The 24,783-nt window shown below is 38.3% G+C and overlaps 1 protein-coding gene across 2 annotated transcripts in view; it reads right to left on the minus strand.

Annotated features, from left to right (window-relative positions):
* LOC149806007 (uncharacterized) overlaps nt 1-24,783 on the minus strand; it is a 51,422-nt gene that overhangs the window by 22,628 nt on the left and 4,011 nt on the right. For both annotated transcript variants that reach the window (XM_089950839.1, XM_089950840.1), the window contains exons 2-5: nt 23,661-24,136; nt 18,641-18,767; nt 3,259-3,606; nt 1,666-1,875 (exon numbers count right to left, since the gene is read on the minus strand). In XM_089950839.1, the coding sequence (XP_089806965.1) occupies nt 1,666-1,875; nt 3,259-3,606; nt 18,641-18,767; nt 23,661-24,110 (1,135 nt within the window). In that variant the 5' untranslated portion in view covers nt 24,111-24,136. The remainder of the gene's footprint in view (nt 1-1,665; nt 1,876-3,258; nt 3,607-18,640; nt 18,768-23,660; nt 24,137-24,783) is intronic.

Raw genomic sequence — 24,783 nt, forward strand, 5'->3', positions numbered from 1 at the left:
GATCCTAGCAATTCTGCCTTGTTCTTTGATAAGTCCAAATCACGAATCAGGTCATTTAGTTCTTCCTGTGTTATTCTGTGTGGGGTTGATGATGCACCACAGTGAAAATCTGGATCACTGCATGCTGATGGACCAGGAGAAGAACAGGTCGACTCACCTTTGTCTTCGTCAGATGAATCAAGAGAATATTCTGCTGGAGGTTCTGGAATAGGAAGTCCCTCACCATGTGGAACTGGTCTCAATGCAGACGGAATGTTTGGGTAGACTATTCTCGACTTCTTTCGCTTCGTTATTCCGCTGGAAAGAGGAGGAACCAAGCAGAAGTAACAGTCATTTAGGTGGTTGCTTGGCTCTCTCCACACCATTGGGACTGCAAACGGCATTGATGACCTTTTGCAATTCAACCACTGTGAAAGCTGTGTTGTACATGTAGCACAGCATATATGCGGAGCCCAAGGCTTGTCTTGGTCACCAACCTTGCATCCGAAGTAAAGATGATATGCCTTCTTCACTTGAGAATTGATACTTTTCTTCTGGTTGGCAAATGTCACTTCCCCACAAATATAGCAAAAATTGTCCGCGGTATTAACACACTTTCGAGGCATTACTGTTCTTTATTATACGTAAATGGATAAAATAATAAGTTTTATGTAACAGTAGCTTGAACTGTCTCGCACAACGTCTAAAATATTTTAAATGCTGAACCTATCTGATTGGGCTTTATATAGTACACTGCTTACGTCAGCTTCAGCAGCCGCCTGGCATTAGTATAATAGGCCTACACATGTATAGTACACTGCTGACGTCAACTTACTTCAGCAGCCGCATGGCATTAGTATTGCATTGCATCAGAAAATGATGCAATCAACTGTGGATGATGTGAGCATGATGGTATTATGCAATGTTACATCATTATTCCGGATGTTGCTGCAGTCCTACTGGAGAAATTTACACAGTGAAACATAGAAAATGAGGTATATGAATATCTTCAAAACGAGAGCCAATACAAATTTTTCACGGTTATATTCGTGTTCGGCACACCAAAATACTACAGATTAGGGCCTTTTCAAGTCAGTAATGATTTCACTGTTGACCATTGATATTGGTCTTCGGTCACAGAGATATGCCATAAACTGCAGGATGTGAGCCAAATGGAGTTGCTTTTAAATATTGTAGGTTCTTTGAGACAACTAGTATTTTAGATAAATAAAAATAATGGTTTACGTCAAAATGTCTGTTCGTGTGATCAGCCATCCGTATTTATATATTACACTTAAATAAGTCCACAAGGCAACTGATTCAAAATTGCAAGAAACACCGTTCATCAAGATTAAAAATAAAATAATAATGTAGACAATAATGTTACTGTACGTAAAACGTCGTGTACACAAACTCTTCGTTATTTTATTACAATGTCCACAGTTAATGGATTGGTTGACAAAAACGCTACGATTTTGTGTTTCCCTTGTTCATAAAGTTATCTTTTTAACCAATTTTGATCTTTAAATTTGTCCATTCTTGAAATTTATAATGTTGTTTTGCGTGAATAGCTAGCTGTACATTCTATTTTACCCATTAAGGAGAGCCCTTAAATCTTAATGCTATTTTTTGTGAAATGACCCGTTTAGAAACGTTCAATAAAAGATATATTCGTAATACACATACTTAGTATAAAATGTGAGAACATTCTCAACATTTCAGATAATTCCAGATGACCTGAGTGGAGTGCAAGTTCATCTGGTGTGCGTCCATCACGGTTCTTTATCTGACAGGCTACTTGAAGAGCTGGGTGAAGGAGTAGAGCTTCAGCAAAATTCACAAGGTTATAGTCTGCGGCAAAATGAAGGAGAGTTGGCCACATCTGATCACCCTGGACTTAAAATGTAAGAAACAGTCAGTTGTCAACTTCTGACAAACTGAAGTAAATTGAAATCAAACAGTTATCAATCAATGCTAAGTTCTCAAGTCGAAGTGTGTTGTTGATCCTAACAAAAACTAATTTAATAAAATATATACACATAATAAATGCATGCATTATGGTGTGAATTTCTCGTTAGATGACGATTTCTCTGTTAATACAAAATAAATTACAATTCAAGATTTATGGGCTTTTAATATTTATACTTTTATGCTATTTGGTAAATGACACTGTGACATTTGGAGTCATTAATGGTTTAATTTCTTTTCTCAAGGCGCAATACTGAGTGGAGAACATTAATGTTTATTTCAGTGATATGACAACTCCACCGTGCAACACTGTGAGAAACAGTCTCGCAAAGGACTGACTTTGGTACATATTGAAAAGTCTTGTTGGAGATGATTAGAAAAACTGAGCAGAATATTACTAACTTATTGCGAAACATATTTATAGCTTACTGTATTTGTATGGGAAAATATGAACGCGCTTTTCATAGAATACTGCACGACCTTGTGGACAGCAGTATTTTTCAGGAAAAAAAAACCCCGAGTTCATATTTTCCCATATAATGCAGTAACCGTTTTATTATATGCTTATTTTGTTGAACTACATTAGGCCTAATAATAAAAAAACAGTAGAGGAAACAACGTAATTGAATTTATGCTTTATTCCAAAATAAATTCGCAACCGAAGATTTCTCAACACACAGTAATAGTATTCATGCGCACATAGCTCCACGATGCGACAATTTTTCTTAGTCGGGAGCTCTACGTCAATTTAAAACAAGAATCGTCGTTTTGATCTACTTAAAATTGAATTTAGAATCATATTATGAATGAATGCGCATGCATTTGTTTTTGTAGATAAATATGTGCATAATTGTCCGCATATTTATTACCATTCTTATTACCAGCTAATGAAAACATGCTTATGGACCGTCACTTGCAACTCGCTATCGAAGGGACCCCAGCTATGACTTGTATCATACTTCTTTGTGTCCTATCGCTAGCCTAACATTGTATAAAAATATTTGCAAGGAGAAAATTGAAAATCATACGTTGTGTGACACACGTGTCGTGCACGTGCATGCAATATTAAGGTGTTTAGTACAGTAAAATAGTGTAAAATTATGACAATGTAAAGTTAACCGAGACAAAAATGAGCATGTAATAAAACATAACATATTTCTATTTTGTAGTTGTATTCTGGCAGACCGTTTATACTCGCGTGTAATATGTTAAAGAAGGTTGAATTTGATGTACATAAGTCACCTGATAATGATAATAAACAGATATGCATATGATCCGTGAAATACCAAGAAAACATAATGGGATTTTTACTTTGAGGCGAATCCTCGTGGCTGCTGATGAAAGAAAGATGTTCAGGGAAATCCAATGCAGAAATTTTGTTTGCTAGCTTTCTGTCAAGTTGTTCCGTCTCTGAAACACACAGGTCCATACACTGACATAACAGATTGATGGGTTCAATCTCTTCCTCAAGAAGGTTCCGAAGTTGCTGGAGCTTTGTTTGTTTCCCGCAAATCGTACCAGACACGTGTCCTGTTGTAAGACTGACCTCGGTAGGGTTCACTTGTTGATGGGAAGGCACAAGATCCCTGAGCTGCCCTTCACCTATTATGTTTTTCTTACATATAACATTGAATGTGGAAAACATCTGTGCCTCCTCATCTGCAAAAGTAAAAAATAACATAAATGAAGGGATTATAGACTTAATGTCGGATTCTAAGAACATTTTGTAGTTCGGCCATGAATACTATGTGAAACATAAGCAGAGTCTTTTGTACCACAGCAAAAATTAGTTTTAAAATTTAATATTAATGGAGCAGATTAAACTGACTATTCTGAGAAGATATAACTTCACAACGAACGCGTACTGCGTAATATTTTCAAACGCGAGACAGGAGCTGAAGTGGTGATTATTGAATTTAGTGTTCGTGAATATGGTAATTTTAGATGTTGGTGCTAGAGCAACAAGTGGGCAGCAGTAGAGTTGAAACATTTAGCATTAACATGTGAAATCCATAAGGTGATAAAAACATGCCCAGATTTTCAGAAGAGAAGTTTTTCTCATGTGTCTCGAGGTACTCTGCGTGAATTAGACACATGATAATGATTTTTTGGATGATAGTATCTACAATCCACTGATTTCTCTCAAAGGAAACACCAAGAATGTGAAACTGAATCAGTTAATTGAACTATGTAACACTTTCTATGGTGTTCCTGGAAAAAACAAACTGTATTCGTAACTCAATGCTAGAGTACCATAGTTTAAAGTAAATAACGTATTTTGACCGAAAACCGATGCTAAAAATTGAAGTGTTGTGAACAAGTCTACGAACATGAAATAACTCAACAAAATTTAGATTTCTACTGATACCACCAGAAAACTTTGGCCCACAAGGTAAGTAAACGAAGAGCTTACACTGTTCGGGCATATTCACTTTATCAGGATGCCAATCGGAATAGCAAACAGTGCGGCTAAATGTCGTTAGAGTTGTGGACAAGGTCCTGGTAAAATGTTCAGATTACACGGACTTGTGGATTGATTAATTTTTTCAGCCCCAATGTGATCACCTGGTTCATGTAGAAACAGTTTTGCGCATCAAACGGCTACGCCAAGTATCTGTCTGAGGCATGGAAAATGGGATCTAGCTAACATCATCGGTTGAGGATGTGTGAAATCAATTGATTCAGCACTGAACTCTCACGGCGAGTGATCATTGAAAATGAATTTCTTTCGATAGTTTGGGTAGTTGAAACTTTACGCGACTAAATGCCCGGTACTGAGTTCTTAATTGAAATAGATCATTACAATCTAAAATGCTTGCACTCCATGATGGTACAGAATCAATATTTACTTCGCTGCAGTTTACGGTTACAAGAGTTTACATTATGCGTGCGGTATATCCCAAGTAACAAAAACAACATGCACTATGCTTTGTCGACATTGTCTAATTCGTTAGACATTAAATTGATTGCTTATATTTTTTTAGAGGGAGGGTATATTCAATGCTCAGTATAAGCTCATCCAGTCTTTTGTCATTACCTATTTACTTTGGTTTTCTTTTGGGTGTAAATGTATTTGCGTGGGCGACTAACCTGAGGGCCGAAAAGTTTTCATGCTTTTGACAAGCAGGCTCAATATGTGATCTATGTGAAAATAGGATTATTAATGCCTTAATTTCAAGTGCAAGCAGCCGTTAAATATTTAGAAATGCAGTCTGTACAATTCTTGTTCATATTGAAGGTTTTAACTATTCTCAGCGTGCTTCAAAAGACCTGTACGTGCTGTGATATACCCTAGGAATGGGCAGCGAAATGAACAATGCTTAACCGGTCTCTCAGGATTGTTGACATCTTTCTCCAATCTTTTGAGACTCGTAGATTCTTCTTCTTCGTCTTGCTCAACTACCCTATGCTAGAGCTTGAAAGACCATATTTAGGACGATTTTTAAGACTTTCTCCTTAATTAACTTATAGCAAAACTGCTTTAATCACAATTTAACGGTTTGGAATTTAGTTTTTATGATTTTTTCTCTCAGTCTCAAACGTATTACAAAAGACTCAAATTTCAGATTTTGGGGATACTGCAGATAATATCTAAGTATACAAAAAAAAAAAAAAAACATAAACGGTATGCCTATAGATATGTCTTGATACGTAATCAACTTGCCTTTGATTAAGAAAAATATTTTCCATGCCTTTTCAAATTAGAAATTCTGGTATTTTCGTAGGTAGTCTCCTTTGCGAAAAGGACACCATTTTGTTTTGTCCGAATTAAAAATTTTAATGCCCATTCATCATTATAAAATTAATGTCGATTTAGTAAATGCTACGACTCAATATGTATTTCATCAAATATAATTAAACTAAATCATCGACTTACAGTAAAAGAATTGATAATAATCTAAAAATAATAAAACAAGTTCAATTAATAATATATTAAATGAATATATAGAGAACTCAATACCTAAATGTTAAATGTGTATGTAATATTGTGTAACATAGTCCTGAATACTGGGGATCGTACCAGACAGTTGGACTAAGAGTGTTATTTTGCCAATTCGTTGAAAAAGGTGATATAACTAGACCTATTGCTATAAATAGCTGTTTTGGTAACGTTTCTACCGCAATATCAAATTGTTTGATTATGGTTAATTACTGAGAATCAAGATGGATTTAGGAATGACTAATTCACAATAGACAATATCTTTCTTTTGAACAGAATAAGCGAATACAATGCAAAAGTAAACTTGTCTATACTTTTGTTTATTGTGTTGTTGTTGTGATGTTAGAGTCATTTTGCAACAGATGATAAACTATACATAGTGGCCAGTTTAACTGGTGATGAAAGAACCCAAGAAAATTTAGAGAAGAATCACCGACCCACAGAAAGCTAATGGCAAGATTTCTCACATACATATAGTGGCCGAGCTTGAGACTCGAACCCACGCGGACATAGGTGAAATGTCAGTGATTGGTCAAGGCGAGCGCTTGGATAGTCCAGCTGACTATTTCTTTAATTACTTGTTATAAAATGCATCTGCATGGATCAAACAGGTGTGCGTGGTTACATCAAGGAAGCACGGAAAAAAGCAACAAGGCATGCCTGAGAGAGTATTGCACGCAGCATAATGCTTTTATAACAAGCAATTAAAGAAATATTCAGCTGGACAATCCACAACACATTTTACGACAACGCGATAAAATCAAGCGGCCGTTGGCAGAGCTGTCCACTTTACTGTCGCCACCCGGACAAACCGAAAAAGCGTACGGAGGCACCGAAGAGGGATTTATATACGATCACCAGCACGTGCTTCAATATGGAGTTGATAAAGAACTCCTGAAACGTATACTAAAATCTGCCTGGGTTGCCAGGAAGGTGTTAGAGGTCAGCTCCTGTGGTGTCAGCGCTGGGGTGGTCGAAACATAAGAGCGATAAAATATTACTATGTAATATTGAGAACCACCAGCCAAATAAAAAATTCAGCGGTGTTGGACGAGTTTCTGGCAAGAATTACGCATGTCACAAGTGTGTGAGGAAACAACGTGGAGAGTTCACACGAATGAATATGTACTTAGCGTGCGCATTCAAAGGAAGGTACAAGGTAAGATTCAGCACCACTGGATACTCCATCGTTCCTTTGTTTGTAGTTGGGATCAAAGCCACCATGTACCCTCATTGTTTTATGTTTGAAGCTCATCGTGGAGTAGTTCCCATCGAGTACAGCGTAGTTCATCTCAACGGAGATAAATCCGATGATCGATTAGACAATTTAGAGATAAGAGGTGATGGGTAGCAAAGACATTTTGTGCAACGTCTTGCTAATAAAAAAGCTTTTACAGCTATCTACACATCATTTAATCTGTACATTAACTTCTCGATGTATGTAAAGAGATGCGGTGCTTGAACATAATGTCTTTATCGTGACTATGATGAGCGCGTCATTGTCGTAGAGTTCTTTTTGTTTGAGCCACACGAGAGCGTTTCGTATCCCGACCACTTTGGTAAGCTCGAGAGCCACGCTAATGTCTATATGGAGATGGAACGCTTTTACGATGGTATCCTCAATTTCCACGATGGCATAAGTGAAATATCTGTGTGATCGGCAACCTGGATAACTACGTCAGCCATGTTTGTTTCTGTGTTTATGACTAAGATAATTTTAAGATCTTCTTAAGAGTTTTTTCACTCATACATCACATGCAGTGCTACTGGATTAGATCCTCATCGTAAAGGATCTTCTTGATTATGCATGATCACGTGGGTGGCCATGACCTTGTCGTCGACCTCATATATGCAGACGGACATTTCTCACAGATATTTGAACAGATGAAATATTTTAGCCCTCATATGTTTGGTCGTAGAATTTTCCGAATCAGCTCAACGACGTCAGCTGGTTGTCCGCCATGTCCAAGATGAGATTTTCGACGGTTCTCATCTCGCTGATAAGCAGTTTCATGTCAGCCATGTTTTTTCCTGTGTTTATGACTAAGATAATTTTAAGATCTACTTAAGAGTTTTTTCACTCATAAATCGCATGCAGTGCTGATGAATTAGATCCTCATCGTAAAAGATATTCTGGATTATGTAGATACGATCGGATCGTATGTAGCATTCTCTGATAGATCAGCATGGCCTGCTTGGCGTTATTCTTTTTGGGGACTCCAGTTTAGGTTCGATGCGTTTCATAATCGCTTGGAAGGCCACTCCTGTTCCGGACAGAATCAGCATCGTCGGACTGGCTGGCGCTCCCATGAAGATCACATCGGTGGCAGTCACTTCGAGTGGTACCCCGAGATCATTCTTATAATCCTCTTCTATTGTCGGTACGCGTGTTTGTACACGTAGACTCTTCAGTGGTAATAGCCGTAATACGATTTAGCGCTAAATGTGTTTCTTGCCACGACTTTGGCTATGCAGTTGTGATCTTTTTGTGCGCGTAGTCGTCTTTCTTTCGACCAAACCGCCGTCGTTTTACGTGTCCAGTTTTCACGATCGGTTCCACGAGGCTTGGATGCAACTCGTTAATGATTTCGTGCACAATGCCCTCAATGGTTTTGAGCAACCTCTCCTATTCTCGATCATTTCAAAATTCGAACACGGCAAAATACCTATCGATGGCTTCTCTGATCTGCTGCCGAAGCATGCTCTCCACTGAAATGCGAGACAGTTTCACCTCGACGTGCTTCGATCGTTCGTGAGCAGTTTCCATCGATGATTTGCTCGCATTCCTCATCTGCTTGATATCAGCAAGAACACTCGTGGTATGCTTGAGCACGTGATTGGCTTTTTCAGCATACGACGCATCCTGATATAAGCATCATGGAACAGCAACTGGTTAAGTTCGATTGTCACTCGGACCATTTCTACCAAGGTGACTATATGAAGTCGCTGATATGAATTACATTAATTCATCCATCGTAAGAATCTGAAAAATAACTCAAGCCTGGATTGGGTGGTTCTGCTTTGAGCGCTGTAAACTTAAACGTGATATACTTTGTGTAAGTCTTGGCGATGTAAAATTCAGGTGTGGTTGCTCTGATCGCTGCTGTACCGTTCCAAAGCATACCCGCGATGCTGTTAGGTTTAATGCCATCGAGTCTCCACGAAAGAATTCTCTCTGCACTAAAGATTCGTCCATGCATTTGAAATTTCTCGATAGCAACTGCTTCTGGTAAATGTATTTGTTGCCAAAACTTGGATGTGATTCTGGCAGTCGCCCACTTGCTTCCAGTGGTCGTGGGTGCGATGTTTTGAGCAAACGCGTTATAAACTTTAAACGACGTAGAAACTTCTGTTGAGGCCGACACGAATATGCCACATCGATGTCCAGTATTTCCTGTTGGAATGTATTCTTACGTTGTTTCTGACGTGTCGAGTGTCCACGTTCATTTTTGTCGACACTTCGGTTTTTAGTCGTGCGTGGACAATCCGATGCTGAGACTTTAACTCCAGTCACCACGGTGAGATTTCCTGTGAGTGTTCCTCCCGTCGTTGATAATTTTGTTCCACCAAACGAGTTCAGCTGCGAGTATTATATCGCCTGGGTGTTATCGGTGATCGGCCATGTCGCTGGAAGTCCGCTTAAAGTATTTCTACCCATGTTTAAGTTGCCAGTGAGAGTTCCATCCGTTATATCATACGTGTTCGCCAGTACCACCTCGAGATCCGCCATCGACACGGTCAGCGACGACTCCAGATATTGTCCGGTCGGTGCTTGAAGTCCATATAAAATCCTTCCACCCATGTTTAAGCTGCCTCCGAGAGCTCCGCTTCTCATTGACAATTTAGTCTGCACGAGTGTGCTCACGTGAGACCATCGTACGGCATTAGCGTACGGGGGTAGATAATTCACGTCGTCGAGATCGAAGATGCTGTGACCACTCATGTTGAGATTATCCTTTTTATCCAGTTCATCCTAACTCGCAGAAGAGCTTCCTGATCCCACAAGAAAACCAAAGGACGTGTACGAGATAATGGTGAATTAAATAGAAAATGAATTTCGATACGAAGATATCTGCGAAAGCATACCAGCATCATGGTTTGATGCCAGATTGAAATTACACGGTCTTGAGCCCGATGGGTCGTGGTAAAATGATTCTGCTCCTGATGATGCTCCTGAACAACATGTTGATGTACGATTGCGTGATTATTTATACGCACAATCATCACCAGGACAAATACAGGACGCTGCCACCAGTTTAGCGATTCCATGAGAGACGTGGAAAACTATGTTTTCATAGCAGATCCGGATCAGAAACAACCCGAAGATGAAGGTGATTCGGACATACATAAGATTATTGTTTTCTACGATATTAAAATCGACCGCGAAAACATAAAACGCATCTGCGAACATTTTTCGTTGTCTCAGAACAAGCGCTGTAACAGCATTTATCTCAGTCATACTACGATGTGCCTAAATACACCCGACTTAACATGAGATGCTTTGTGTTGTTTTCAAGACTCGACAGGAAAATCGACGCAATCGCCAGAGACAATTCTAATGTCATCACCACAAAAGATTTGTTTCAAAGAGTGCTAAGCCCCGATGACCTTATCTTCCAAAACGACTTTATGACGTTCCATCGTGATGCGGAAACGATCCCGGAACGCTACCGAAAAGGCTTTGACAAATTTCACTTGCCAGCGTAGTCTGTCTTTTTTATATTTCCGTCTTTATAGCAATATGTCGTTCGAAAAGATCACCAGCAGTCCTCCAAAAATGTACCGAGCGCCAAGCTGCGTCACGCGAACGCGTCCTCGAAGACAAGATAGAATTGCAGTCCATGCAGCTTAGATATCGCCCGGTAATGGTTCGAACCACTCCTAACTAAACTCGACGAAACGACGTGCGATGTCAAGCAGGATTAGTTGTTGGACACGCTGGTATCAACACAGTGATCACAACAACGATTGTTGGATAAGTTAGCACTGGAAGAAGCCGCACAAGCTATTGCAGGAAAACCTAAAGATAAAACAACTAGAGGAAAAAAAACAGAGAGTGAAAAATCTAAAGCCATAGTTGAGGAGATGAAGAAAGTGGAAGTAGAGAAAACCAGACTGGAGCAGATAAAGAAACAGGATAAAATTATGGAATTAAAGTTAACTGAGATGCGTGAGAAGGACGAAGAGACTAAGGAAAGATTACAAAAGCTATATGAGGAAAAATAAGCAATTTCTAAACGTGTTGAGTATAAAGCAGCCAGGTGTGATGAGTCTCTGAGGCAACTAATCATACATATTAATTATTCAGAGCCAGATTCGACATTAGAATGGTTAGTTAATTTTTGTGATGAAAAATTCTCAGCTATGGGAACATTTTTAAATAAGATAGCAACGTTAGAGGAAGCTTATTTCAACATTAAGGCAGCCCTCAGCATATTAACTATGGTAAACAATAGTTATGGAAGAAATGAAGAGCCATTAAAAGTCTCTCAGATAAGGATGAGGAGGTAACGATTCAAATTAGTGAAATAATTGATAAGTTGAAAAAAATTAAACAAGGATCTTCGTGCTGCGCTGATCAAAGAGATTAAAAATGAAGATCGCATTTGGTAGAACAGCAAAAAAATTGGCAGCCTGTACAAAAATCATAATAACAACAACAACAGCCACGTATAACTAGTAGACGTAAATTATAGCTCAAAGAACCAAGGGAAGGGGATGAACCTGAAACAGAAGGACGTCGAATCGGGGGCGGCATCCGCTACTTCAAAAATCCAGCCGAGATCGTCTAGTGGCTAAAGTTACTGATCTCTCTCAAACAAGCGGGAAAGATCAGTAACGAGATGGTGGATATCCTTAGTCATCTGCTGGATACCAAACTGGTTTATAAAAATAAAAACGAGAGAATCACCTATTATTTTCACGTACGTCTCAATACATAAACATAAGTCATAGTGTGGCCAGAGCCTCACAGCAGAGGAAGTTACAGGCATTACTGACTATAAGATGACAAAAAGTATTCACAGATAAAATAGTAGCTTTTAAAATGAGACAATCACGCGTACAACGACGCAGGATACACAACGTCTGCATCTACGCATTTCAAAAAGGCTATTAAGTAAACTGCGGTAATACTCAGCGAGCGGTCAAGAAAGAATTTAAAAGATATTGAAAGAAAGATTAGTGCACCAGCTGTACTAAATAGAACGCCCTCTCTTGGCACCATCATATCATTTTATGGATTTAAAAGATTATGGTAAAAATGTCATACATTTTCAAAAACATTCTCAAAAAATAGAATGACTTTTAATAAAAGTGCAGTTTTGTCATGGTGATGTTTTGTAATGGTGTTATTTTGTAACACTATTATAACATAGCGACGTCATGTATTCAAGGTTTACCCCGATTTCCTTAGGCTGAAAGATGGCACCCCCATCGACGAATCGACGACCGAATACGAGTACGTCGAATACCAGGACACCCACATCACCGATCTAAAAGCGAGCACGCATCGAAAACTAGAGACGCGTGACGAAGATGTGTACTTGCTTTCCTATTGTTGCGTGTTTAGGCTCGAATAAACAGTAACACAAGAAAGAGTGAAAACATCAAGCTTTGAAAAATATAATAAATAATTTGTTTCCCTGGAAAAATCTTGTAAAAATGAAGAAAAATAAAATAAAAATAAGAACCTACAGTTTCAAGAATCCAATCCAAAAATAATTCAAGAAAAATCCACGAATAATATTTTAGAAGTCCTAATAATAAAATGTCCTAATGAATTCAAGTTCGAGTCCGACGAAGAATCCATGATGGAAGGCGATGACGTATGCTGTAGCTTATACTGTATTGAAGTCGACAGTTCCTTGTAGAAACACAATAATTAATCAGCCGGTTTTGGAAATCCCAAATAAAATTTTCAAGAAATGTCTCTGTTCAAGAATTCTGTATGAGCACAAAATATCTCCAGAGAAACGAATTAATCTTTTAGAATTCGAACAATTAAAAACAATTAAAAAATTACAAACTAGTCACAACAGAAGAAAACAACTTCACATCAAGGGTTTAAAAGCCCCCAAAACTTCAAGATCTCTTTCTCTCTCTCTCTCTAAACATCATTCTTAATACTATGTATTTCGCAATTTCGGAAATGCCTAATTGCGAAATAGAGGATCATATGATCATGTTTACATATAATAATCACTTAGCCCCTGTACGTCCTTGATAAGAACGAATCATTTTCCTCCGAGAAGAAAACAAGACCAGCAACTAAGTCAAAAATAGAAAAAATTGTTTCTCTTCTTAGGTGTTTATGGAAAGATTCAGGTCAAACTGAATTTTCTGGAAAATATCAAATTCCTTGTAAACAATATTATATTACATTGACGTGTAAAGGAAATGAAAAGATTAAAAAACATCAAACACAAATTAAATCAATTATAAATTAAATCAAATATACGTAACACTATAAAGTGTTTCTTGAAAACCATGGTAAAATACAACCTGCGAAGAGCGGAGCAGACTATTCAGCAGGAGCGCAAGTCATGCTCCAAAACAACGGATCATCGTTGTTCAATTATACCAACTGAACAATCAGACCTTGGAAGAAAACAATTGCTACGTACCCCAAGCGAGCATGATCGTGAATCTGATCATGTACATCGACGACTATGTGCGAACGTTTGCCACAAACATGTGGTTGTTCAGAGACACAGCCGCCGTAGGTGTATGAGTACCAAATTCACTGCCAGCGTGGACATATTTACGGTGGCATCTGTAGGTAATGCTGATACGCTGAACGAAAGAAATTTCAGAGCTAATTTTAAGCTTGCATGTAATGCAGTCTACAACGTAGGATTCGCAGTTCGATGCAGTTTTACCGATTCCGCCCACGAGATCTGCATGATGCTTCCGTTTATCAGCATCTTTGGAGAGTGCAGGGATATCCGAGCGGTATTCAGAGGCATCAAGCACATGCTGGTGATGGAAAGAGATTCCGCCAAACAATACATACAGAGATAAGCAGTTCCAGCCTGTGGACAATTCATCAGGACGTGTTGTCGCTGTGGATACCCAAAATCACTCCATCGAAGGTTCACATGCTCGAACTGGGATCGAAGCTGGCCAGATTCACTAAAAAACTTTACTTTGAGCAGCACTTCATTTACATGCAACAATTTGCCGCTGAGCAGCGAACCATGTCGTGGAGGGTCGCCACCAATCCAGGCAGCGAGCTTCCCAGACACGTGATTGTGGTGTTTCAGACGGCAACACGACGTGTTTGGCAATCTGGGGCTGTCTCGCAATTTCGTCTGAATCAATTCCAGACAATATCCACAGCGAGAACTCGAGTGCAAGTTCGCCGTCGAAACCAGAGGCTATTCTCGCGAGTACATGATGTTAATAGAAGCTATGCAAAAGTACCAAGACGTGGACACGGGCACGCAGGTATCGATAGAAGATTTCGCCAACTTGTATCCCATTTTCCATTTCGATGGCTCAAAGACTCCCCTTCCGACATCGAGATCTGGTGAACCATTGGCTATCCTGTGGACGTTTACGTGTGTTATGCGCTAGTAAACTCGGACCGATTAATGACGCTAAACATGCTAAATGGGAAAATGAATATCCTTGTATAGATAATGCCTAAAACACAGGAAACAGTGGCAAGAAAAAGACGTCCATACGTCGGGAATCCACACACGAAGGCGGCTCTATTGGTAACGCTATCATTCCATTCATGATACAATGGCACCAAAACTGTCTGCATAGGTTCTTGTTCCGTTGGGACTCTCCGCAGCGACTGGAGCTACACAAAAAGCTATAATGGGTCGTGGAATTTCCCGTCAAAACGTATCATCGTGATCTCGTCAGGTGGTTATGCCAACCATGTGTATCGAAATAAACCAGTCAAAAGAAAACCAGAAAAATGATAGCATTTAATATTACACCATGTCGTACGTCACATTAGATTTAACGTTTTCACAATAGCAGAAAAAGAGTATCGCCGTGAGAGCCACGCACAAAGGACCTGTATCGATCAGGCTTAAGGCGACTGTGCTCACAGGACCTGATATAGTCATGCTGACACACCTCGGCCGCCAAACATGCTCCTGCACAAGAAGGTATCGTTCTTATATTGTCGGCATCACATTTATCCAAACAAGCAGGATTCATTGGACCACTGTTAGCAGGAATCGCTGGATCGATAATTCCAGGATTGCTCTGCATCGGAAAAGGGCTCCGACATCCTGTAACCATTCGGGGTAAAAGACTTCGCAGCAAAGACATGAGGAAAAAAGGTTTTAACGTAGTTTCAGGAGTCTATGACTCCAACGACATCGTTGATTTAAACAAAGTTTCCTCCGCTGTCCAACATCGACATAAAAAAGACTTTATACCCAGCGTTCAAAATTACAGATGTGTCTTTTCTAAGTATCAGCTTCCTGAACACATCACGCCCGACGAGAGCTGCGTAATTAACCTGCAAATTGATTACGATGGACATGGCACTGATTAGGTAGCCGTGGGCAACGATCCAGGTCTCAGCAATGTCGAGTATTTCGATTCGTTTGTTTTATCTCCACTAGATGAGGTTGTGCTTTATAGCCAACATGAAGGAACAATGTACAACTCATTACAGCTTCAGGGACGTCAACGATAGCACGTGTGGATGGTACTGCGTTGATTACTTCCAACACAGGTATGAAGGAAAATCACCTGTCGAAGTGATTTTACAACTTTCGAATCAGCGCAGTTGCCCAAATGGTGTAAACTATAACATATAACAGTAACATGAACTCGTGGTGCCTTAAGTGCAAACCAAGAACGGAGAGTATCGATCCCACCGAGGTAGTCACGAAGAATAATCGCCTCATGATCATATCGAGGTGTATAGTATGTGGTTTCAAAAATAATACATAGTCACAGGTAAGGTAACGAAGTCAGCATCGCTGTCACCAGCGGTGTAGGCAGCTTAAATGTAGGCAGTAGAGTTGTGTGCGATGGCGACTTAGTGTCATTGTTCTGTGTAACAAATGCACGATTGCAGGCACTGTGACATCGGCCTTCGCGTGGAAAGAAATTTGTGCGTAGTGAAACTGTAAATGCTGTGGCGAGATCGGAAAACTTCCAAGACCCTCTGGCGGATGGACATTGTCAGCACATTAATATACAGGACCGTAGAATCCCTTAGAATAGCACGTGGATGTAAACGATCAGCTGCTGCCCGGTCAAGAGCCCTGCAACGGCATAGATGCCATCGCGATGTAAATAGATCTATGTATCAGAAATCATCCAGATGACAACGCTGGATGCGATCGAGCCATGACGAGGGACCTTAAAGAACTCAAACCCCCCAAAAAATGAGACAGCGTGTAGACCGAGCTCTTATACGAGGCATCATAAGAGCCAAGCATAAGTTATGGTCGTCAGATCTTGTCGACATGAGAGAATACAGCGCGTACAATGATCATTTCACAACTCCCATGCCGTTCATTGACGTGTTCAGCAAGTACACATGGGTGGTTCCTCTGAAAAACAAAAAAAGGAAATTCTATCCCTGAAGCGTCTCGATAGCAATGTAGGTGTACTAAAGTCCAATAAGCTATGGGAAGATCACGGTAGCTAATTTTATAACAAAACCGTCTTAGACTGACTTAAACAAGACAACATTGACTTGTACAACACACACAATACAATCAAAGCGTCCGTCGTTGAGCAGTTTAAAAAGAACTCTCAAAAATCGCATGTGATAGAGATTTACTAGCGGTAAGACCAACAGATACTTGGATGCACTGCCCGAAATCGTTGACCAATACAATCACACACGGCATCGAAGCATAAAAATGACTCCCACGGAAGCATCCTCGATGGGCAAAAACAACAGGTCACAGACGCCTTATTTTTAGATCCAAATTCAAAATAGGTGACCACGTCAGAATTAGCAGACAAAAAATACTACTTTCGAAAAGGGATACACCTCTAACTGGACCGAAAAAGTCTTCGTCATCAGTACCATTCACAGACCATCCCAGTTACGTACCCGCTCAAACATTTCTCATGAGAGCCCATCCAAGAATCCTTTCACTAGCAGGAATTACAACAAACAAAACCTGTTCAGAGTAGAAAAAGTTATCTCCACCAACGGTAAAAAAATCTCTCGTCCAGTGGTTTGGTTATCCTGAAAAATTCAACTCGTGGATGCCCGCGACATCTTTTACGCTAATGTATCGTGTGCCCGCTGCTCTTGAGACAACAACTTCTCCGAAATAATCTTACCATACTCCTCGCATATTCTCTTTCCAGATACATTCTTACATTTCGCCGCATGTTAACGAATACCCATCCTCTCAAATATGCGCTTGAACAAATACTCAAATTTTATAAATTTCACACGAGCCACCAGCTGAACTCGGGTCACCCTATTCAGCCAAAAATAAAACTGATCTCGCTGAGATGTTGTCAGATGAAAATGGTTCTGTTCAGTTGCGTCACTCGAGTTGGTGTTACCCAGTGCGGTAGCTCTTGGTGTCACCCCCATGGTCCTCCTTCCGTAACAGACCATACAGAATCCTTAGTAATGTCATTTTGGTGTCACCCCCTCTGATGGTGTCACCCGGTGCAGTCCGTACCCCCCGCATTCCCCTAGCGACGCCACTGCTGTGCCTGCTAGCCATGTATTTAACTATGATCGGTTATCCGCTTATGAAATCCGACTAGACCGAGCAGTGTGTGCTCTGCAAAATTTGCAATTTTTCATTTTGGTGTCACCCCTTTGAGATGGTGTCACCCGGTGCGGTCCGCACCCCCCGCACCCCCCCCCCCCAGCGACGCCACTGGTTCTGTTTATTTTTTATGTAATACAGCTGATTGTACCGCTGTACCGGATGCTGATGACTATAACTCTCACCCATTCCTCGTTCTCGTACTCGTCGTCGCTCTCCTCACAATGCATCATCTCAGGCACATAATTCAAATAATTATTCGCATACGATATAGCCTCATTCGCACGCATCAACCACTCTTTGGACTCCTCTTAATTCCAGTATGGGACAGTGAATCTCCTCGATCTACACTCCAAGGATAACACGGGAGAGACATCTTCGCTTAACCACAAGCACATCTCCTCTAATACATCGCATCACGAGGCAACCCCAAGTGGTCCAGAACCCCCAGCAAAAGTGAGCTTAAAAAAGTGGTCCAGAATCCCCATTTTCTCTAACGTGGTCCACAACCCCCACAACATAGTAGTATAGATTAAAATGAGGGACCTAAAGCACTTTTTATCACGTAGCCATAAGGTAGTCTAGAACTCTTATTTTCCTATACAGAAAAAAATTGGTCCAGAACATACCTCATCACATTAGTATAGATCAATGGCGGATATCTCTAACTTCTTGTCTAATGTTGATAAACATTTCATACTGACCTCAGTGGGTAAGATGTTGGAGCTGTTCTATCAAAACAGGTTATTATCTTAACAAACTGATGCGACTTGAGACAAAAGACGATCAGTAGTAATGGTTTAACGTTCCAGTGAACATCTAAATCGACTACCCGCTCAAAGGCAATTACTGATCGTTAGTCTGTCAAATTCGTTTATGACTTCGTTTTATTTGTTTGATCTTGCAACATTTTAAAATGCCTGAAACGTCCCCTTTATCTTATCTTATCAAAGAGAATTTAAAATACGTTTAATTCCTAGCATAAATTCAAAACGAACATCAGATGAGACAATATATAAAATCATACCTGTTAATGAAAATGTGTAGAAATATCGGTCTGTGTATGTAGCCTTTAGTTCTTCATCCTTGCCATCAAAGTGTATGGATACATCAGATTCGGCTTTCTTCTCAAGCCCTATGTATACATTCATTCCCTGCGTGGAAATAGTCATTTTGGGTTCTTACATGTACAGTCGCGACAAAACGAAGTTATACGTTCTTGTACCTTGAGAGTACACTGAATGAGTACTACTATATTTACTTCATGCAGTTAAGTTTAAAGCAAATGTAATGAACAATATAGAGCATGCAGTTTACTATGGTGAACAGTGAACAAGCCAGTGCACAATTATGCCTAATGAATACACTCACCGTTTTACAGTAACAAGCGTTATGGAGTGTTTTTTAGATAATACGGTGAATCAATACTGAGCAGCATCACTCCTCTTACAGTAGCTACTAGATGTATATTAGAAACATGACGATGCTGGTAATACTGACGATAATAATGCTTTTGATTAGTGCACATCTAACTTTAGCTCCCCGACGTATTCATACTTAATGCATAAAGTGGAGGAAATGTTACTTCCATGTAGATCTTGTAGAGGTTGTTGTTGTTGTTGTTGATGATGATTATGACGATGATGATGATGACGATGAGTGGTTGATATTGTTATTATTATTACTATTCTTAAAATTAAGAATGTTAATAATACTTTTTCAATTTGCAAATGTCTTGTTCGTGTATAGCTATAATATATTCCAAATAACAGTCATTGTATTAAACAGATCGATGGATATTATCTGTCTGCAGAATAACTCAGGATAGACAGAACTCATCGCAAGAGATTGGAAAGGTATTTGGATCTAGATTGTTACCTAAAAATTAAGGTTGAAATAATAAAATAAAGTAAAATAAATTCACTTGTGTTAAATAAACTATTTACATTCAATCAAACTAAATGAACATTTGTAATGAAATCATTGAGAATTCAAGTCAATTTCAGCCTTATTTTACACAATGAATGTAAAACAATTAAAGCAAATTAGTCTGGTAGCACTAATTCTCTTAGCTAAATATTAAGCAACACCTCTCTCAGAATATATAATGTTTATATCTGCATCAATAATTTATTTGAACAAATTTAGAAAAATTTAATATGTTGTTTTTATTTATCTTATATTTCAAGGTTTAGCAATGTCATACTACTTGATGTGGCTTTTAATAGCAATGTCATACTACTTGATGTGGCTTTTAATAGCAATATCATACTACTAGATTTGGCTTTAATAGCAATATCATACTATTTGATTTGGCTTTTAATAGCAATATCATACTATTTGATTTGGCTTTTAATAGCAATATCATACTATTTGATTTGGCTTTTAATAGCAATGTCATACTAATTGATGTGGCTTTTAATAGCAGTGTCATACTACTTGATGTGACTTTTAATAGCAATGTCATACTACTAGATTTGGCTTTAATAGCAATATCATACTATTTGATTTGGCTTTTAATAGCAATGTCATACTAATTGATGTGGCTTTTAATAGCAGTGTCATACTACTTGATGTGGCTTTTAATAGCAACGTCATACTACTAGATTTGGCTTTAATAGCAATGTCATACTACTTGATGTGGCTTTTAAACGCCAGCTGTGTTGCTGCTCATCATATACAACGATAAGCAATTACGCGAGTAAATGATGATATTTTAGAGCACCTGTATACCAGTGAGGAAAAAGCTTGGTTGATAGGGTACTAAATGATTCCTTGGGGAAAATGATAAGGATTGACGTAGTGGAAAACAAAGCCAGAGCAATTAAAATAAAATAAACACTGATCGTTCAATTTACTACTCAGTGCATAGCTTGCGGTGAGTTAAATGAGGTGGGGGAGGAGTCCATTTGTTCATGTTAAACAGGATGTTTGGATTTAGAGAGCTAATTTTCAATGTCCACCGTAGCTGATTGAAGAGTATAATAGTTTCCCTAGAGAAAAAGATGGGGTTTCTTTGTATATATATATATATATATATATATATATATATATATATATATATATATATATATATATATATATATATATATATATATATATATATATATATATCGAGAGAGAGAGATATGCAAAAAAAGTAAATTCATGATGCTGAAAGTACATTAGATTGCGTATGACACTTCCCGAAAAAGAAGGAAGATAGTGGCAGGAATTAACATAGTTTACACAATTCACATTATCCTAACGAAACATCGATGGTAACACAACACTATTCTAGAGCATTATTTAAAGAACAATATCCACGTGATCTGCTTCTTCTTCTTCTGAGATCTCTTCAGAGGAAGAATAAGCAGCTCCAACACACACCAGACCCAACCTTGAAGTGCAGTAAGGACTGCCACTCCCATGTTGGGCTACATAGCCATAGCAGGCGCTGCACAACCACCAACCGGGACATCTCTCAAGGGCGCACTTCCATCGTCTCTCGAGACTAACGGATGCCAACACACGCACACACACACACACACCCACCTAATGTGGATCAAATCGTGGCCAGTGATAAACTTCAGACAGGAGTGGCTGAGGAAGATAATACAGTCGTCATATGCATGGCTATGTTTAACCGCAATTTTCTATGTTGGACATGATTAAATAATTTACGGCAGTAAATGTTGAATTGTCTAGCATAGGCCAGTAGTCAAATCAGATTCATTTATGCTCTTCTACATGTTTTAGCGGATGGATTTAAATGCTGAGCTGGCTACAGGAATGAAACTATTCCCTTGTACAAGAATCAGCACCGCTGTTATTCAGTCACCCTGTTGTATCTATTTCTGAATTAGCAATGATTATATTCTTGCCTCGTGGATTTCGACTTGGAACAACATGCATCAGTATTACGATATCGGGGGTATTCACCATAAGTGTAACTGCCACCAAGAAATGTTTAATGGTCACAATTTATTTAAACAACTTTGATCGATACAAATGGTGTTTGTTTTGGCGTTGTCAAATATTGCCTGATTCACAACATCATAGGGAAATTTGAAGACACACACCAACAGCCAGTGATCAAGCAGTCATTACAGCTATTACATACATTATTTATCTTTCTGTTTTAACAGGGCATATTAAAGTTTAGTCAAAGAGATAGGTACATGTCATTAAAACCATCTCTTAGGGGACCTTAGCGGAGGTATTAAACAGCAATACCCTTTCGCATATTTTTTTAACGTGTTGATAGAAAAGAACATCACTAGTTTTGCAAATCGTCTCTGCAGGGTTATAGAGTTTACATAAACATAAACAGACGGAAGGATGGCGGGAATTATTGTGTTTCAAGCGTATATTATTATTATTATTATTATTATTATAATTATTATTATTATTATTATTATTGTTATTATTGTTAAAACTTGTCCTGCAATTATTACATAGGAATGATTATCATCATCATCGACGTCATCACGATTATCATGATCATCATCAGTTTTACTGTTATCATAATAACAACGACAATCGCGAATGATACTATAGTAAATCGATGTAGGCATTCAAGAAAGCGATGAAAAGGAGAAATTATGAGATAATAACTATTTAGATGAATGATCTGAATTAAATATTCTTTCCTTAATAAATATGTATTTGATTCTCATATGAATTTTGACTACGGTTGAATTAATTATATCTGTACTTAGGCCAATTAGTATAATCAGCCACTGTCTGTTCATTGATTCATTCATTCATTCATTCATTCATGCATTCATTCATTCATTCGTTTGTTTGTTGGTTTGTTCGTTCGTTCGTTTGTTCGTTCGTTCGTTCATTAATTCATTCATTAATTCATTCATTCATTCATTCGATATCAACAATTTATTAAATCATGAGATATCGTAGCACACAGCTACCAAACCAAACCAAGCTTAGCCTGGTTTGTATTGGTTTCAATTGTTCACATCTCTGTTCACATCTCTGTTCACATCTTTGTTCACATCTCTGTTCACATCTTTGTTCACTTTAGTGCACTACGTGTTCACAGTAGAGTATAGTACCAGGTCCGTAAAGTGGAGTGCACATCTAATTTAAATGTATTGTATCATAATGCACTCAGCTTTATATTGGTATGCATGAAGAATGCTTGCATATTATCATAAAATGTCTGTATTGTCATTATCTTCAAGTGTTTAATATTACCACTCATCGAGAAAAGATCCACTGATGTACCTGGCCCACAAAGGTATTTCTTCATAATACCATTTTGTTTTTAGAGTATAATTTATATTGGAAGGAAAGAAACGTGGACGTTGATAAGTTCCAATCGAATAGACCAGAATATGTTTAATGTTGAAGAGATGATTAATTATACAATTATTACCATCATCATGAAATTATCAACCAATGGCATTTACTATTATAAACCAGAATATGTTTGCAGTGTTACTGTTATTCTCTGCATATCATGAATCAATGATTTATCTATCCTCACATGTGTTAGGGCTTACAATATTGTGAATTAATTCCTAAATAGTCCTAAAAGTTCTATTACATGTCCAAATGTAATGAGTTCCAAGCGAATTCTAGCGATGTTTATAATAAATTACAATAGTCAATATGTTGATGTGCATGCATGTAATCTCGACTGTGCTACCGTGCCAATGGTCTCGAATGTGGCAATGTGTTAACAGTCTTTTGATGTACCACAATAATATAACCCAAACTATCCTTGCCAAAATTAACTATAATTAAAAAAAATTTATTTATTTAGTCCACAAATGAATACATCAAGTATTACAAATGCTGATAAACGGAAAAGCGTTCTTGGCAATGTTCTCATTGACGAAGCCATTATCATGCATTTGTTTCCATTGTTTTACCTTTCAACTATTTTCTTTTCTGCATACATATTTTAGACCATGCATGCTTCAACATACAAGCGAGTTCAGTTATAAATGCATTTGTTGTACATAGAAAGTGAGATAAATAATGTTGGCCGTTTTCAAAGATTGCAAAAATGAATGTCGAGGTTATTACTTAAAATAACTTACATCACCAATAACTTCCTTGAAAATCAGCCGAATTCTGGGTGTAGGATAATCATATTCGTACATGGTTACAATAGTCATTAGCAAATGCCTTACAGACTCCTCTGATGCATCTACATTTAACGTTGTCCAGTATTTCACGTCGTCATGGACACCATGTTGTTTTGTAATCAACGTAAAGTTCTCTGCTTCAACTCCCATCAGTACGGCGAGTGAACATTTATGATCAAAACTCTTCATAATGTCTAGTTCTATTAACTCAAGGAAGTCAGGGGTAATTAGGAAAACATTTATTTTGCTCTTTCCTTGGGATGTACCATCGGATGTGACGTCATTAAGTGAAATGTCAATTTGATATTCCCGTTCACCAAGCTTGGATTGGAGGTACTTCGCCCACTCGGTGCCATCTTGGGGATGGTAATGGATGGAAATCTCCTTGTGTGTAGCCATCATCGGTAAGGCAGATGAGGGATCGACCGCTGCAATAAAGAAAGAAACGTTTGATGAGAGAGAGAGGGGGTGGGGTCTATGCAATCAATTTATGTAACATTATTCAACACTATTTCTATTTTATACATAACTATCCGAATTTATGGAATGACTTAGATCCTTGACTGATGTGAACTAAGATTCGCCAATTTTGGGTCTGTACTAGATTAAATAAATTATACTTTGTAGAAATAATGAACAATTCAGAGTGATGCAAAAACATGACCTCTATCAAGCATACAGTATATAAAATAACTTGCATTTGTTAAAACATCGCAAATAAATTTAGATGAAAGTAATAGATGAAGCTCATTTAAGATGCACATCATTGTCCTGCTAATTTTTTTCTCCGTGACATAAGGAATAATATATTCATATCGACTTATGATGGATAATATCCCACGTTCACCAATGATTCTTTGGAATGGACATATCAGAACTTGAAGACATTATCTAAGGGGCGTAACAATCAATCGTATAATACTCGATACTAACAGAACTAACACGAACACCAAGAAATTTCATCTAGGTTTTTCTACTGGATTTATAAAGTTAAAGTTAAATTCTTATAAAACATTTTTCTCTTTTTTGTCCTGCTGTATTTCCGACATGAAGCATGAAATTCGACGTAAATAAT

This window comes from Sinohyriopsis cumingii, chromosome 2 (genome assembly GCF_028554795.1).
Source record: "Sinohyriopsis cumingii isolate HCF-2022 chromosome 2, ASM2855479v2, whole genome shotgun sequence".
In the NCBI taxonomy this organism is placed as follows: domain Eukaryota; kingdom Metazoa; phylum Mollusca; class Bivalvia; order Unionida; family Unionidae; genus Sinohyriopsis; species Sinohyriopsis cumingii.